The sequence below is a fragment of the Lissotriton helveticus genome, chromosome 1_2 (genome assembly GCF_964261635.1).
Source record: "Lissotriton helveticus chromosome 1_2, aLisHel1.1, whole genome shotgun sequence".
In the NCBI taxonomy this organism is placed as follows: domain Eukaryota; kingdom Metazoa; phylum Chordata; class Amphibia; order Caudata; family Salamandridae; genus Lissotriton; species Lissotriton helveticus.
Window position 1 is genome coordinate 41,464,894 of NC_136058.1, and position 18,609 is coordinate 41,483,502.

Below are 18,609 nucleotides of genomic sequence, written 5' to 3' on the forward strand. Positions count from 1 at the left end.
GAGCGTGCTCCGGTGCGGGCTTTGAAGATTCTAGGTATTTTTACCAGTGCCTGGTCAGCGGATCTTAGGGTACGTCCAGGAACATATTTTGTCAGTAAAGGTTGCAGGTATTTAGGGCCTTTTTGCGCTAATATGCGGTGGCAGTAGCACATTGCCTTGAATTTGGTTCTTTCTTTTACCGGAAGCCAATGGAGTGTTTCTAGGGCCTTCTTCATGTTCGTTTTCCTTGGGAGGCTGAGGACCAGACGTGCAGCTGCATTCTGCACGCGTTGTAGTTTGGCTAGGCCTGTTTTGGAGGCCCCAAGGTATAAAACGTTTCCGTAGTCCAGTTGTGAAGTAACAACTGCATGGACTATGGTTTTCCTAGTTTGAGCTGGAAGTAGGTCTATGACATTCCTGAGGGTTTTTATGATGCCATAGCATTTTCCGGTTACCTTCTGTATTTGGTTATCGAAGGATAATTTATGGTCAAGCCACATGCCTAAGTTCTTTACCTCCTGTTTGGGGTTGGGGACTTGTCCTAGTACTTCCGGCCACCACACAGAGGACCAGATGGTAGGTGTCTTTCCTACAACTAATACCTCCGTTTTATCCCCATTTAATCGGAGGCAGTGGTTTGACATCCAGTCAGCTACTTCCTTAAGACAGTTACCAAAGCAGGAAGCTGCCTGACTTTTGGTTTGGGATAGCTTAACAATGAGTTGCGTGTCATCCGCATAGGATACTATCGCCACTTCATGCTTCTCCACACATTCCGCCAGTGGTCCCACATATAGGGTAAAAAGTGTGGGGCTCAGGACAGATCCAAATTACAAAATTACAAATTAAATAAATAATAATACATACAAAATAATAATTCATTTATTATAATTAAATTACCTCCCACCCTATTCCTCTATAAACCCAAAACCTGCTACACAATTTAAAAACGCAAAATTTAATTAAGGTAAAATTAATAACTACTTAAAATGTAACACACATATAAAGAAATAAGACAAATTCTTATACAAAAAAATAGATCACATACTTTTAAAAAACATACTAAAATACATAACACTATTTAAAACATCGATATTTTAAACAACTATATTTTTGCAAATGCACCTGCAAGTCGATATTCTTGACCACGATATTCTTCCTGTCGATATTTCTGTATCATGATATTTTAAATGTATTATTCTGTCTGTACACCCAAGTAGAAAGTTCAGCTTCTCAGGCCACGCTTGGAAGGTGGGGCCTCTGGACAATCCCAATTTGCCCATGCCTTAAAACGTCTCAGATCGAAATATCAAGGACAACAATCTCCATTAAAAACTGTGAGTCTAAAATGTAGTGGTATAAAAGTTGACAGTAAAAGATTATTTCTAACAAGTTTATGAAATACAAAGATGTGGTGGTAGTAAAGAATACATTCATGTGCTACGCACTTTTACCATAAACATATCCCAAAAGTAACTTATAACAACACTAACCACCATCTTAGCCATCACCTTAACCCTAATGTCTCAATTACTCTAACACTAATCTAAACTTCACCTTAAATCAAATACCTTAGCTGAATCATGCCTTGTTCCCTTACCCGATGCATGTTCCTACTCCTTATACTTTCTCTTGACCCTAAACTCATCAATTATCCTATCATTATTTCCCTCACCCTTACCTAAATCCATACCCTCACCTTAACCTTTAGGTCTCATCCCATTACCATAGCCATTACGATATGCCTACGCCTAGCCTTAATCCAATTATATGTTGTTTAAGAAATAATTCTATTTATTTCAAATATGCATGAACGTATGCCTAATTTAAACACATCTTTTTATTTTATAAATACATTTTTTTTAATATATATATATAAATTCCTAAAAAAAACTATCTTTAGCATAATTTTTTTGTCACAACTTTTGAGAACTTTTTTTCTGGCAAATTGATAAATACTTTTGGAAAGCATGCAATAAAAACAATCCTTTAGATATTGCTTGAAAATTCCTTTTCTTCAAAGTGTTGTTATTTTCAAACAGGGAAATCAGCAATCTCTTTGTATTAAAGCATCTCTTTATGGTGGACAGAACCTACATCCCACAGACGTATCATTTAGATTAGACAGGTCAAAATGGCGTCCTGAATTAGGAGACATTGACACTTTTTATGCAGACACTTTTCTTCAAAAAGGCATTCCTCATGCAGTACCAAAAGAGAGAAGCAATCCAACCAAGTGACTGCACAGGGAACACATAAGAGTTAGGGTGACCAACCAACAGTAAATTTCACGGACCGTCTGTAATTTGGACCTCACGTCCGTTGTCCCTGAGGATCCTTTTTACGGACGCCTTTTGTCCATAATTTTGGGTATTGCAGGGAACAGCACTGTTCTCTGCATGAAGCCTCAGCTCCTGATGGGGCCACCTCTCTCTCCTCTGAGTGCAAGAGCAGCCCCTCCCCGTCCATTGTCATTCTGTATGTGGCTAATTGCCACATACAGAATGACAATGGGCCAGTTTGGAGTGTTACTTACGGCATGTGGTGGCCTCCTCCTGCCATGGGCTGGGGCAGATGGAAGGAATATGCAAACGCGCCAATGCTGCTACAGAATCCAGTTCATGAAAGAAAGCTAGTGAAACAAGTTGAAAAGAAGGGGCTAGAGTTCTTTCAGTCCCATCTTTTTAGAAAAGTGCAGTTTCAATATTATATTCAGCGAAGCCATGGTTGCTGCATTTTTATTTTATGCAACTAACAACCATTGACAAAGCCAATAGTTCTGGCTTGCTGTAGGTGTAACGTTACTTGTGTTATATATCCGGATACAATGACAGAAGAGGCAAAATACCAGTTGGGCAGTACACTATGCTAAGCAGAGATTTTTAGCTTAGATGTTTTAACCGCTTCAGCGCTACCGCGAATTCCCGCCGTGCGCTGAAATTTCAAAAATGGCTTGTTTGTGACAAAGCCAGCTCGTCATGCGCGCAGCGCAGGTAACGCCCATGACGAGCTGGCTTTGTCACCCGCGCTGAAGGGGTTAAGCCACACTCTTAATTACCTCAAACGCTCCCTTTTGAGAACTCCCCCCCTTTTTCATCCTGCTTAAAGCCCCGGAAACAACACCATGTCACAGTCACCTCATGGCATGGCACTGTGCATCATGCATGACTTATGCCTTCTACTTTTTCAGATTGACTATGTGCAGGGGCATAGTGAACCCTCCCCCCACACCACTCCTTGCTTTATGAACTAAAGCAAGGGTGAAATTCTTGATGGGCCTCCTCTGTCTGCAACTCTGCAGCCAAAGGCTGAGCTCATAATTAATATGAAAAGTTGGGCGAGTGAATACGTGAAGAGATGGCTGGATGGATTTGTAAAAGGGTGAATGAATGAATGAAAGGGTAAATAGATGGATAATGAGCGAAAGGATGAATTGATGAATGAAAGGGTGGATGATCGGTGAGTGAATGGGTGGATGGATGAGAAAAAAGGTAAATAGATGGATGTATGGGTGGAAGGGTAGATGGATGGGTAAAAGGGTTGATGGATGAGTGAAAGGATGGATAGATGAGTGAAAGGGTGAATGCTGGGCGAGTGAATGGGTGGATGGATGAGTGAAATGATGGATGAGTGATAGGGTCAATGGATGGATTCATGAGTGGATGAGTAGAAGGATGGGTGGATTGATGGAAGGGAGGATGGCTAAGCGAAAGGGTCAATGGAGAGAGAAAGGGAGGATGGATGGATGACTGAAAAGGTGAATGGGTGGAAGGATGAGTGACTGGGTGGATGGATGAGTAAGTAAAAGGATGGCTGCATGGGTAAAAGGGTAAATGGCTGGATGGATGAGTGGATAAATGGCTGGATAATTAAGTGGCTGGATGAGTGTACGGATGGATAGGGTGAAAGGGTGGATGGATGGATGAGTGAAAGTGTAGATGGAGGGATGGATGAGTGAAATGATGGATGGAAGGATACATGATGGATAGGTTTGCAAATGGATGAATATGTTTGGATATAGATGGGATTTCTTATATATTACTACACGATCTCCTTTAATGTGTCTGTAAAACGTACCTTTTGCACCCAAGTTTTTTCCTTAATTTTGACCTCCTGTCCTGACATTTTGTCCTGAATTTTGACCCTTTGTCCTGAATCTTTATCCTCACCTTCCTGAATTCGCACCCATGCCAGTTGGTCACCCTAATAAGAGGTAGATGAGATATGTTATAAGGAAATAGGTAATGAAGAGTGGGCCGACACGTTCCTCATGAATTATATAAATATACTTCCCAAAATCATGAGAAGTGAATGCTGTGTTCATCCTTGCAGAATAAAGTCCTTATCCAAGACAACAACAAAATGCAATAGGTGTGAAGGCAAATTAATATTCTTCACAACACCACACTGCCTTTACAGAATGAATATAGACAGTGTAAGAGAAGTGAAGTAAGAAATGTTCTATGTCATTCTCCATCTCCACAGGTTTTTATGTTGGTCCATGTGAAACGCTGCATTTTCAAGCTTAATCCGAACAGAATAACATTGATGGGGCACCAAATATTTAAAGACAAGACCCAGTAAGCTCCAAAACTACACAATTAGTATATGGACCACATGCATCACTACGAATGATCTGAACATGAAAACTGGATCGGGCATGCACCCCGACAGTAGTCATTGCACTCAGATGGCTACACCGAGTCACATAATGAACAGTTGTGTTGGATCTGGGCAGAGCTGAGCACGTCGACTTTTTCTTTTGCACTGTCTAGAGCGGATTCGTGCAATCTGGAATTGTTCCAAATTAATGTATGATCTGCGAACAGTACAGCTCGGGGGAACTGAGAGAGGTAATCGCTGCCCACTGTTTCCGGCTTGTGCTACCTGCAGGTTATGTCTCAGAGAAATTCTGTGTCGTATGTATGTGCTTTAGACAGTACAACAGCATAAAAACAAGCAAAGGGTTCTGCACTGAGCCAACACAACTGTGCATTTTATTTTTTTAAAAATTATTGAGATTTGTGCATAGTACAACATGGAGTGCATTGTGTCATCAGAGAATTTTAGCCTTTGTATATGACAATTAGTTGTCAGTGTTCTCAACCCGTATGCAGAAATGTAGACTCATATTGATTAAAAAAGTAGAGAGATAATAAGGTTAAAAAAAAACAGAACAACAACAACTTTGAGCCTGGCCCCTTCAAACACAACTGCTCGTGATAAGGCGCCTGATGTTCTTTAGGCGCATCAGCATAAATTTACATCTCCATTCTTCACTCAAGAGGGGCCTACTTTTGATAGAGGATTTTGTCAGCTGGTCTTTTCATATAAGAATTGTTCAATATAAATTTCAATATTTTCATGGGATTTTGTTCCTTTTTATGATGCTTTTATCCTTTGTCCCATTTGAATCTATTATTTATATTTCTGAGCAGACATCTTGGTTGTCCCTTTTGAATCTGAATGAAATATGATTGGTAGATTATGCCTTTGAAATATCAAAAATGAACGAACTAATCTAGCACAGGAAGAAAAGGACATCACGTGGTAAAGGCAAGTCCTAGAAACTACAAAAAGCAACTGCCATTAATTTCTGAACTCTCTCCAAGCACATCCCAGACTAAAGCATCTGGTCTGTTGTTTCTAAAAAAAACTAAAAACCCACCTCTTATGGATTTACCTAGAATGGAAATGTGTTCACGTTATTCCTAATTAGCGCCTGCGTTCTCTATCCTACCTCTCCGATGATACAATAGTCAGGATCTGTTGTTCAATGGTAAAGCACCCTAATACATTGTGAGTGCAGAAGAGCCGTATACAACCAATAAAAGTACAAAAAACGGGTTCCAAGAGCTATATTTATTTTCTCTGACCATGCTGCCAGCTTCTTGAACCATAATAACAAAAGTCAAGCCAGGGGAGGAGTCCTTACCCCAACTGCACGTCCTTGAGACCTGGGTACAGGGGGCTGAGTGATGCCAGGTTTCACCAGATCCCAGTGGGACTGGCATCCCTGACGCTGGTGTGAGTGAACCAGTGCAGAGGGCTAAGAAGCCTTCACAGTATTTGGAGAAGCTGTTGTTCCATCGTCTGAGTAATTAGTTGTCAGGCTATATATAACAGATGAGCCATGCTGTTATAGGAGCTGCACAGCACCTGAAAGCCATTCACTGTTCACAACCTGGCACGTCATAACTATTTCACACACTAGCCCTTCATCGGGAGAGGGGAAGGTTCGTAGATCCACTCACAGATCTAGTCTAGGTCAACCTTGTATTTTGCTCTATTCGAACACTTACTTGATGACAACAGGTAAGTACTCAGTACTTGTTTATGCTAATTTTATTGCTGCCTATCACTGTTTATTTTCATGTTGTACTTTAATGAGTTCCATACAGATTTCTTTAACAATGGATCAATAGGGAGCGTTCTTTAGTATCACTACAGAGAAGCCGTGTGCGCGAGCGTGCGTGCGTGCGTGAGCGTGCGTGTGTGCGCGTCCCTCTGCTTGTGTCCCTGGCAATGTTATATTTTGACATATTTCATTTTTCGCGACCACGGATTTCTGAGGCGCACCTGCATTTTTAGAAGGACCGGTTATGATATAGAGAAGAGGGGACAGATTTATGGAGAAGCCTGTCTTTGCGTTGTAAAATACAGTAGTGGAACGGGGACAGCGAGTGCCGCGATAAAGCAGAGATCCGCGGAGCCTTATTTTGGTTATTCAAATTCCAGGCTCCGGGCTCATTATGCGCACATTTCTCGCCGTTGGTTAATTGGATTTCCTCCATAACCCCACCAAGGTTCTGCATTTCAGTTCAAGCAGAAGGAAAGGCACTGCGAGGCAGCCATTACACGAAGACTTACGATTCGTGTCCTTCTTCAAGGGAGCAGTTAAATGAAGTGCTGTCTGTGCTTTATGGCTCGGAGAAACTCGAAAATTATTGTTTTAAGACAGTTCCTTGCCCTTCATCACCTCAAACGAGGGGCAGACAAGAGCCGGAGTTTAGAAGCTATTCTTTCCATTTTCAGATGCCTATTGAAGCAAAGTTGAGCACTGTAAGATACACGAGTACGCTGAATGTAGAAAACGGCTTTAAATATGTCGGTGCTGCTGTGGTTTGGGATACGCGCACATTAATTACCAAGGTTGAGCGTGGAAGGGGCAGGACGTATGAGAGATGAACCACACTTGGAACATGTCTCAGGGCAGACAGGACAAACAGGCTCTCCAGTGGCTCATTGAAAAGGGGGAGTTACATTTGTTTACCATTAAAAAAGCAATGAACTTTCTGTCTCAGTGGGTGGGTGCTTTTGTAATTAAGGACCATGAGTTGAAAAGAGACGGAGCTGAATTATGGATTTTATTTTATTTACAGGTTTCCAGCTTCAGCACTGATTTTGCTTTCGTCTAAAATCTTACATCAGCGTTTACCTTATTTATATTACGATAAAGCTAATATCTTCTATTATCACCAAACATAGTTCAACCAATACAATTAAACTTTTCCGAAAGCAGCGGACATTCTAGAACATTTCAGCATGTTTCAAGCTGTTTGTGCATCTCAAGTGTCAATCACTGTCAGTGGCTTCTTGAGACCACGCTGAGTCACTGTCAGGAGTATGGAGATGTAAGCACAATTGCCACAGTTCGCCACTGACTATATTGACATATCTCACAGGAGTAACAGTCCTCCCGCCAACTGCAGATATACATTTCCCGTGAACATGCATCACATTTCATACCGCCCCCTGGGGAAAAAAAATCCCACACCCAACAGAAAATATACATTTACTCAATAACAGGGCGTGTGCATAGTAGAGATGATAATTCTTTCTACAGCAAGCAATGATAAGTAGAATTTCAATATTAATAATGATTTGAAATGGTAAGCAATGCCAGTTGTTACGTTGCTACATATATCAGTCAGTTATTGCATTATCAAAGCTAACAGCAGTGTCAATGACCAAACAAACGAAGCTTTCTACGAGGCACCCCATTTCCACCAGAGAGCAGCACCTTCTCACCTCATGATGACCGAATATGGTTGCAATGTGAAGCGCGGTAAGAGCTCCATACCCAACTTGTTGAATGTCTGCTCCTCCATGTAGCAAGGCCGTCAGCAGCTCTGCATTGTCCTGCAATACAGATTGTGCCATGTCACTGTTATCATACTATGCTTCAAATGATAAAAATAGAAAGCAAAAAAAAATACAATGGAATAAAGTTCTTTCCCTCATACATTGTAAGACTGTTACAGTCACAGTGGAATTCCAGGGTATTTGTTTTTTTTCAAGCTGTTGTGTTTCTGTTGTTTAATTCATACCTTAGATCAATGAAGGAAGGATAGGGACTGGGTGGCTCGTCATATATCCTCCCTTCAATAATATATAAAACTAATAACCTGACTTTCCATATGATTTCTTATATAGAAAGAAAAATCAATAGTGAGAAATTGATCACTGTGATTCTCATGTCTAGTCCCAAGCAGTATCCTTTTCAAGATACATAGACCCTCACCCATTGGGACGACATGCTTCATCATCAAGTCATGGAACAAGCTGGGTTAGCGGTGCAATACTCAACATGCCTCTCTTTGATGGACAGCTTTTCTTTTAGCATACACTGGTCCAAATAGGCTTTCATGCCTGTCCTTGTTCCGCTGGTGTGGGAAAGCAGTAGTAGGTTTAGGATTGCTTTTTAGTGATATAAAGTTGTCTATGGATAACCCAAAGAACTTTTTTTTTACAGCTGAGCTTTATGAATGACTAGATTAAAAGATGGGGAGGACCCCTAGAATTGTAGTTTTCCATGAGTCCACAATGTATTTAAATGTTTCAATCCTTTTTTGCCCAGAGGGGCTCAGTAGCATTTCTTCAGGGCGATGTGAATAAACCGTAATCCACTCTGCAGGAACACTGCCTCGGATTATTTCTATTTAATAATCTTTATTCAGCAGTCAAATCAGTAATAAAAGAGACAGTTGAAAAAAATGATAAAATCAGCACATCAAATCCACTCGTTAACTACACTATGGCCATATATACAAGTTTACATAATATCCAACAGACCGCTAAAACAAAACAAAAAAGCTGAAGAGCCGCATTCAGAAATTGACAGACTCAGTGTAACGCATACGTTCCAGGAAATAATATTTAAGTTAACTCCACTGACCCATGTCTGAGTATATAGTGCAGCCGAAGGCACCCACCAAGGTGCCAAACTCCCTACTAATATGACGCTTAGGGCTACAGTGGGGGATCTATGTTTCCGCCTGTTTTCCTCTCCCCATTCTCAGTGGGCATATCGCAATCTACATTCTTACCCACACCCTCTCGCTGTCAATCTATTTTATTGAGGACCCTCAAGGGAGCAAAACGGTTGAGTGACATTGATACCCCCCAGCGGAGGAACACCCTCTTCTGGATTTATACAGTTACGAGGGGGTTTGTGACTGGTGTGTGATCTATAAAAAAAACAATGGCACTGTCTTTATACCTGACTCCAAGAAAAATGATTGTGAGGTATGGTGTAAGATCTTACTGGCCAATTTGGGAATTTTAAGCGTGATTACCACACAGTCACCGTCAAATATACCCCTTGAGCGCCCAATCCAAGAGACCCACCTAGCCACGAGGATGTGCCCATCATCTGCAATGTTAAACCTAGCATGTTTGCTCAACCAATGGGACGCCTTATTAATTAGCTGGATGTTAGACTCATTTCTCGGGGTACTGTGGCGAAACAGCCCCATGTCCTGCTGGGGCATGGAGTCCCCTTGTGGCAGCCCCCAACCCCGAGCTGCTTATATGCGCCTCCTGGTGCGATGCTTACGTTGGCGGTGAAACAGTGGCTTGTCCTTCTAGGGGATGGAGTTCCCTTGTGGCAATGATCGGCTCACACATCTATTGAGGCGTATCCAGTTGTAGAGACAAGGGTGGTAACCCTGCCCTGTCTCCTCCTGGTGCTGATGGGTACAGGACTGGTCCGGGGCTTAGCCTGGGCTTTGGTCACGTGCGTCTCGCTCCACTGTTGGTGGAGGATGCTTTTCAGAACGTGGTGTGGGGGAATCAGTGTCAAACCATCCCCCTTGCAATGTGGTTGTCTGGAACAGGTAGTCCCGATTAGCAGCTGGGCAAACAGCAGGCAGACTGAACTTCCTTGGATTCAAATTATATGTCCCAACAGGTGAGTAGTATAACCACTTTTCAGAATGACCTATGACCTAATGTTTTTACAATATGTTAGCCAAGAAGACAAAAGCAACAACAATAAAACAAACAGACATAGAAACACCATAAATACCATTTTGAATTGGACTCACTTAAATTTGCCATTGCCAGGGCTTAGTACATCATGTCAAAAAGGTGAAAATACAAAGTTATTGTGATCACAGCTAAAACCATGATAATGTGCCCACTTTAGAATGGATCCGGAAATGAATTGGACGGTATTGAGGGATTATTACTCTATACTTAGTCGTTAGGTGCCCATGGGATGTGGGGACTTAACACACTTCAGTTCGCTGATCTAAGTGAGCAATGAAAATTTAAGTTGCTGTTTCCCTTGCTTTACTTAATCATGAATCGTACCTTCTAGTCTGTCACTGCATATGAATCACTTACTGAGAATAATGGTGTGCTGGCTTTTCACCTACTCAAGTCCTCCACTCCTGAATGCTATCAAGGTAGCAACATCGAATTAAGTATAAAAGCATCAATGGAGTTCAGTAGCCTCCCTTCCTCAGCATCATTACACACATATTTAATCCTGTACTCATCATGACGTTGGCGTCATCAATTGGCGCCATCTTGAAATGGGCATTTACAATAGTTTCAATGTTTTTTAACTTCCTTTGTTGATAGATGGTGGACCTATAATAGGTGCCATCTTAAGCGTGGGAGTGTCAATTCTCAGTCTCTCTTTTCTTTGCATGCCATTTGAAGATATTAGTAAGTAGGTGAGTCTATTATAAATTCCCTTTATTACAGGTATTATTTATAAGGTTTTTCTTTCGTTCAAAGTCCTATCAATAGGATGTCATTGACATGGGCAGCTGTGTTGGCTTACAGTTCAGCCAGTTTCATGTCTGATGATAAAGACAGTAATAGGTTTTACTGAAAATATGAGTTATTGTATGTTTAGAGTTTTCTGCTCATTAGTTTCATAGTAAGGACCACAGAATGTCATTGTTAAGACCTTCCTTGAATGTTTTCAGTTTATAAATATCAACGCTGTTCTCTATTAAAGAGACAGGCTGCACCATCATGTCCATCTGATATTTTCTCGAAGATTATTCATGTCATGTCATTTGGTAAATGGTTGCTATCAAAGAAATCCACTGTGAGTTTTTGTGGTATTACATTTACATCAAATAGTACGCCTATGTTTATTTATTCGTATTTTGACTGATTCTTCGCCGAGCAGTGTAGCTGAAAAAGGACAAGTCACCATATAGATGCAGTTGGCCATCTTACAATTGTTTGCTGACACAATTCCCATTTCTTGGGTAACCCTAAGTCTAGTTCTTTGAATTGTGTAGTCAATGGAAAGCTGTTACAATTTTTGCAAGAGAAGTGTCCCGTTATTTGTGGTAGGCCACCAACTCCCGGTTAGGGAGTAGGTTTATTTTTCTAGTCTTGTATGCACTAGTTACTCTTTCAAATTCCTTGACTATTTGAATGCAAAACTATGGTTTACGCAGGAGTATAGTTTCTGTTAGACTTGCCATACTTGGCGTGGTTTCCCCTTAACTTTTTGCCTTCAGCCCTCCTGTTTTGGTTGGCCATAGGACTCTTCCTACTCTACCACTGCTAACCAGTGCTAAAGTGCTTGTGCTCTCTGCTCAAAATATGTTAACATAGGCTTATACCAAATTGGCATATTTAATTTATTTATACGTTTCTAGTAGAGTGCACTACATGTGCTCAGGGTCTGTAAATTAAATGCTACTAGTGGACTTGCAGCACTGATTGTGTCGCCCACTTAAGTAGCCCTTTAATCATGTTTCAGACCTGCCATTGCAGAGCCTTTGTGTGCAGCTTTAACCTGCCATGTTGACCTGGCAAAATAAACCTTTAGCGAGCCCAAAGCGTCGATTTTAATACACAGAAGTCACCGCTCAGACTCGCCCTAGACAGCATTAAGGGTAGGGTGCAGTATATTTTTTAGAAGTTGGACATGTACTTTTAAGTTATACATGTCCTGGTAGTGAAAAACACTTACATTTGTTTTCACTACGCAAGGCCTTTCTATCTCTTAGGATAACATTGGAGTTGCCTTATAACATTTTATAAGTTTAATTTCCAAATGGGAAAAGATGATTGCTTCATGTTTGGTGTCTCTGAAATTCTAATTAAAAAATCCTAACTAATGGTGAAGTCGCATTTTAAATTACAATTCTGAAAATGCCACTTTTGTAAATTTGGCATTTTCTTGTTATAGGCATTTGGTGCCTGCAGCCTGTCTCTGGTCACAGGACTTTATGTAGTTGGCAGTTGGGTTTTGTGTATTCCTCTCAGACAGCCACACTCCATGGGAACTTAGTGTGACAGGATGGGCTGTCACTTGCAGGATGACAGAAGATCTGGGTCCAGTTTCACTAACACCTGAATAGGTTGTGTCCTGTTTGCACACAACGGGCTGCATACCCCCTGTAGCTAGTCTGGAATCATGGCAGGGAAGGCATGCCTCCAGAAGCTTCTCCCCACTTCAAAGGCGCTACTGTGTATAAAAGAAGGACCTCAAACACCACCTCTTCAGCACAGTTCTGGACCTGTTGACATTCTGCCATGAAGAAGTATTGCTGTGCTGCTACAAGGACATGCTGCTCTAAAGGAGCTGTTGCTTTGATGTGCTGACCTGCTTCCCTCATGCCTGGGGAAGAATAATTGGGCCTGCAACTCCATCTTGAACCCAGGACTCCAGAGTGACTCAAAGGGCTAGTCTGTTGGCCTCCTAATCTAAGCCTCAGAGACTTAAAAGGTTCCCCATCAGCTCCCGGGTCTGTCTTTAGTGAGTTCCTGACTGCCAAGTGGTGCATCTCATGTACCAGACACTTATGGTCCGATTACGAGGTCAGAGGCTTTCCGACACACTTCATCGGTTTCAATTCCGACTGGCGGATTATGTTACAGCTGGTCGGAATCAAAACCATCCGGTTATTCCGGCTGGCTTCTGACATGCTCCAGGAGCCCGTCTGCCAGTCGGAACCAGCCCATAATCCAAATGGAAGGCGTTCCTACCTTCTGGATTATGATGCACAGTTTCTGGCAGGATTTCCATGTCTGCCTTTCCGAGATGGAAACCCTGTCAGAAAGAACGTTTGGGGACCAATAGCAGAGTCCCCTTCTGTTTTAGGCTTCCGGTTGGGGGCTAAGGGGTACCATAGGAGCCCCCTTTTTGTTTTGATCCGTGCACCTTGTAGCAGTCACCTGGAGGTGCCTGCAATGGGGTGCAGGGATGAACAGGGACTCCCATTCCACTATGGGAGCTTCTGTTATGGCCGGTTTTCGGCTGTAAGACGAGGTCCCATAGAGGAATGGTAATATGAGACCGCACCATGTGAGGTCACATTGATATTAAGCGGTCGAGACAGCCGACTGGAGATCGGTCAGCCCCATTTCCGCTACAGTGTCGGGCAGATGCAAGTCCACCTGACATCAAAATAAGCACCTTGGTATGGCTCTCGTACTCTTGAAATCAAGTCTGTTGGCTCTTGCCAACTTAGAACGGGGCTGTTGGCATGGAACTGTGACGCTCGCTCCAAAAAACAGTGCGAGCCGCCACCAGCCCTCCCTTCCTTGGTGCCGGCCATCTCTTCACACAATTCCAACCACTATCCGCCACACTGTCCTTGCTCCCTGTGACCCTTTCCAACGTGATGGGGTCTCATGGCACAAAATCTGAGACAGTAAAAGTTCAGTCGGTCTAATCTGGGACTGTATCCGACCTGTGCTCGTTCGCGGTCTGCCTGAACATTTGACTCTGACCCGGTTCAGTACGAACGAATTGCGGCGATTGGTACTTTTGCTTTTAGGCACTATAGTGCAGTTTATTCTTTTAAAAAATCATAATTCCAGTACCACTGATTGGAATTATGTTGCTTTGGTCTTTTTTGTATTGATTACATTAAGCTCTATTTTTCTAACCTGTTGTAGAATCTTTTTGTGTGGTGTTTTCTTTGTTTTACTGTTTGAAGTGTTGCACAAATACTTTACACATTGCCTCTAAGTTAAACCTGACTTCTCTTTGCTAAGTTACCAGGGGGTTGAGTACACGTTAAATTGAGGTTTGCTATTGCCTTACCCTGACTAGGATTGTGGCTGCTGCTTGACAAGGGCTCACACTCTAGTCAACCTGTAATACAATGTCCAACATTTCCAGTGTTCAAAATTCTCCAGTTTTGATTGATAATCTTTTACAGATCATTCAAAAACGGTGTACACTTAGTGATGCATGTAGTCTTGTTTGGCCTTGAGGTTTATCTCTAGCAAAGCTTTTCATTATTATTTCTTGCCATTTTCTTTGATCTCTCTATCAACCTCCCCAGTATTGTTTGGTATGTGGTGTGTCCACTAAGTCTTCTGCTTGTTCAGCATGGCTTGCAATGTTGCTTCAATTTCATCAAAGGTGCACAATTGATCATAGGGAAGGATTCCTCGCAGGGCCATCAACTAGTAGACTGGTTGTTATGGTCTTTTGGTTTCTGATAAGTTCTAGTTGTCATTAGGCCATCGTTGATGGTGATCTCCAGAAAGAGGAATGCAATATTTTCATTAGAAACCATGGACATGTGTCTGTGAAATGGGTCTAAGTGATAGCTCCGGTGGTGAAATTTTAAGGATGGTTTATTTGTCTCCTTGTCAGATTACTAGGATGTCCTCAACATATCTTCAACAAAGAGTCATCTAATCTTTATCAGCCTTGTTTTTTTTAATTTCAACTCATAATTGTGCATATATAAACATGCCTGGCTGTGAGAGATGGTACCCCCTATGAAAGTACCTTGGGTTTGTAGGTAGAGGGTGTTTTCAAAGCAAAAAAAATCCTCTTCAATGCCAGTGACATGCAAGCCATTACAAAGCTGATAGGCATCATGTAATTCCATTCTGTACTTCTTGGGAGTTCTTCGATGACTATTGACATTTCCTCCTGGGGAGGTGCTTGTGTAGAGAGCTTATACATCAATCTATCAATCAGTGCTTGTTGAGCGCGGCTACTCACCCTTGAGGTTCTCAAGACGCCTGGAGGAAGGTGGGGGTAGCAAGTCCGACTGGGCACTGTAGTTCATTCAAAGAGCTTTAGATCCTTCCTGAATTGTGTCAGAGATGGGGAGAGCCTGAGGCAGAGAGGCATGATGTTTCAGGATTAGGCAGCAAGGTAGGAGAAGTATCTTCCTCTTTTCCTGGTCTTGCAGATCCGAGGGATGGTGACGAGGGACAGTTGGGTGGAGCTGAGGTGTCTGACGGGTGCGTGAAATGAGAGGCGGTGGTTCGGGTATGCCTGTTCAGTGTCATGGACAGCTTGTAGGTACGTGTGAGGGCCTTGGAGGTGACTCTTTTGTTGACTGGGAGCCAGTGGAGTTCTTGTAGGTGTTCAGAGATGTGACTGCTGCTGGGGAGGTTGAGGACCAGTCTGGCTGTGATGTTCTGCACTCTCTGACGTTTTCTGAAGAGTTTCTGGGTGGTGCCTGCGTAGAATGTGCTGCCGTAGTCAAGTCTGCTGCTGATGAGTGTGTGGGAGCCTGTCTTCCTGGCCTCAAAGGAGATCTATCGGAAAGTCTTCTGAACCAGACGAAGAGTGTGGAAGCATGATGAGGTGACAGCATTGGTGGTTCATGGTGAGTGAAGAGTCCAGTATGATGCTGAGGTTTCACGCATGGTCAGTGGGAGGGGGCTTCCTAGCTCAGTGAGCCACCAGGAGTCTTCCCAAGTGGAGGTGTTGGGCCCCAGTATTATTATTTTGGTCTTGTCTGAGTTGAGCTTGAAGCAGCTATCCCTCATCCAGGTGGCGACAGCTTTCATCTTGTTGTGAAAGTTGTTTCTGGTGATGGTGGGTTCATTGGTGAGGGAGAGAATCAGCTGAGTGTCATTGGCGTAGGAAACGATGTTGAGTCCATGGCTCCTGTCGATGGCTGCGAGCAGGACCAAGTAGATGTTGAAAAGCATGGGGCTAAAGAAGGAGCCTTGAGGCACTCCGCAGCTGATCTCAGTGGGTTCCGAGAGGATCAGGGGAAGTCTGACTCGCTGTATTCTACCACTGAGGAAGGAACAGATCCAGTCCAGGGCTTTGTTGTGGATGCCAGTGTCTTGGAGTGTCGTGATTAGGGTGCAATGAGAGATGGTGTCTAAGGTGGAAAAGAGGTCGAGGAGGATGAGAGCTGATGTTTCTCCCCAGTCGAGGAGGGAGCAAATGTCATCGGTGGCAGAGAGGAGAGCAGGCTCGGTGCTGTGGTTGCTTTTGAAGTCAGATTGAGAGGATTCCAGGAAGTAGTTCACTTTGATGAACTCGGAGAGTTGGGCGTTGATGGCCTTCTCGATGACCTTGGCTGATAAGGGGAGTAGGAAGATGGGTCCGAAGTCCATGAGGTCGGTCGCGTCAGCTAATAGTTTCTTCAGCAGGGTTTTGATCTCAGCGTATTTCCAGTCATCAGGGACAGAGGGGGTTTAGATGGAGCAGTTGATGATGCAATGTAGTTCAGGGGCGATGGTGGTGGCTGCTCCGTGGAAGATGTGGTGCAGGCATGGGTCCGAGGGGGCTCCGGAGTCAATGCTATTCATGGTCTTGAGGATGTCATCTGTGGTGACTGGGGTCCAGTTGAGCAGGATCTGTTGATGGGTGTTGTTGTCTTGTGAGGTAGTGGCAGGAGTGATGGGTGGGTTTTGGGTGTTGAAGCTGTCGTAGACCTGCTTGGTCTTGTGGTGAAAGTAGGTGCCGAGTTTGTTGCAGAGGTCTTGGGATGGTGGGACTTCTGTGGTCTCGCTGTGGGGTTTCAGGAACTTCTTAACAATGGCAAGAGTTCTTTGCAGTTGTGTGCGTTGGCATTGATCCTGACTTTAAGGGACATTTTCTTTTGTGGAGGGTGTGGTGTGGAGAGGTGGCGGCTTTAAAAACTGCGTGAGTTTCTGGGGTTTTGTTCCTCCATTTCTTCTTGAGTCGTCTACAGGTGTGTCTGGACTCATGGAGGGCAGGAGTGAACCAGATGTTTTCTTGGGAGTATTGCTTGCTGGGGGCTATCTTGAGGGGGAGCAGCACATCATAGCATTTGGAGATCCATTGGTGGAGGTTGCATGCTGAGGTATTGGCATCTATGGCTGTCGGCGATATGGTAGTGCTGAGGGAGGCGGTGAGATGTTCTTCTTGACCTTGCCCCAGTTGACTGCAGAAGAAAGTGGTGTGAAGGATGAAACACAAGTCTAAGGCTCTGTGAAGGCCACTACTTCTTCCACTAACCTTAGTACTCTAATTCCAGACTAATATTTCCATAACTGAAACATTTCCATTAGCAATTATTCACAACAAAATCACTTTTATTCATTTATCTGATACAGCTAACAACAATTGGCAAAGCCAACAGGTCTGAATTGTTTTAGGTATGTGCAAGCATTAAGTGATCATGTCCCTTCTGGTCTCAGACCCAGTAGTAATTAAAAAAAGGGCAATGAAACTGGATCCTATTGGGCTCGATATTCATGTCCTTCAGTTTACATGCAAAACCACAATCGGTTTCTGAACATATACTGTAAAAACCCTTTAAGTTAATCAATGACAACAATGTAGTTTCTGTATGAATTTCACATGTTTTACTTAATCTTGCTTTCCCTGATAGTGCTTTTTTATGCAGCAAGTGTAGTGCATGCTTTGCTCAGCAGTTAAGTTTGAAGGAAGTGCTGGTTTCTCTCAGTGCCAGTGTCAGTGGGTTATAAAGGTGTTCAGAATAGAAGCTCATCTAATGCTTGACCTCACTGCAAAGCACATAGAGAATTGTCACGTGTGCCAGGTGCAATTGTGATTCTATTCAAATGTTTGTGAAGGAGGGACACCATTGTCAAAGTATTGTCACAGGGAAAATAAAAGAAAATGTAATGAACGGGTACATTGTGTATATGAGGAGATTGTGAAGTGAAGGAGGTGCAAGGAAGCACATGCAAGAGAATGAACAGTGGGTGGTGAAGAAGAAAGAGGTGTGGTATTGTCGTAGTTTAGCAATCATTAGTTTAAGCATTAGCAGAAGACATCCAGTATTTATAGACTATCTTGCCCGTTTTACGGAATCCATTTTGTATTTCTGTCGGCCAGTTTGTATGCCATGTGCTCTGTCCTACCTTTCTTTTAACTGCTCATGAATTCTGCTCGTGACAGATTATATTTAGCTTCTGCCACTCCACGCATGCTCAGTTGAGCTTGCAGGTGTCCCTAGCATGTAACTGTCAGAATGTGTGTACTCCAACTAGCTAACTGTTAGCTCCTCCCACTTGTCGACTGTGCATTTTCTATATGACCTTATATGTGCCTAAGAACAGCAGTTTGTACTTGTACCGCCTTCTTTTGAGTCCCTGTCTGGGTATAAAAGGACCCAGCTCCTTCCAGTCAGTGTGCTACCTCATACCATACTATACCGAAGG

The 18,609-nt window shown here is 43.0% G+C and overlaps 1 protein-coding gene across 2 annotated transcripts in view; it reads right to left on the minus strand.

Moving 5' to 3' along the window:
- TNNI3K (TNNI3 interacting kinase) overlaps positions 1-18,609 on the minus strand; it is a 2,668,544-nt gene that overhangs the window by 2,357,502 nt on the left and 292,433 nt on the right. For both annotated transcript variants that reach the window (XM_078668672.1, XM_078668665.1), the window contains exon 5: positions 8,011-8,121. In XM_078668672.1, the coding sequence (XP_078524798.1) occupies positions 8,011-8,121 (111 nt within the window). The remainder of the gene's footprint in view (positions 1-8,010; positions 8,122-18,609) is intronic.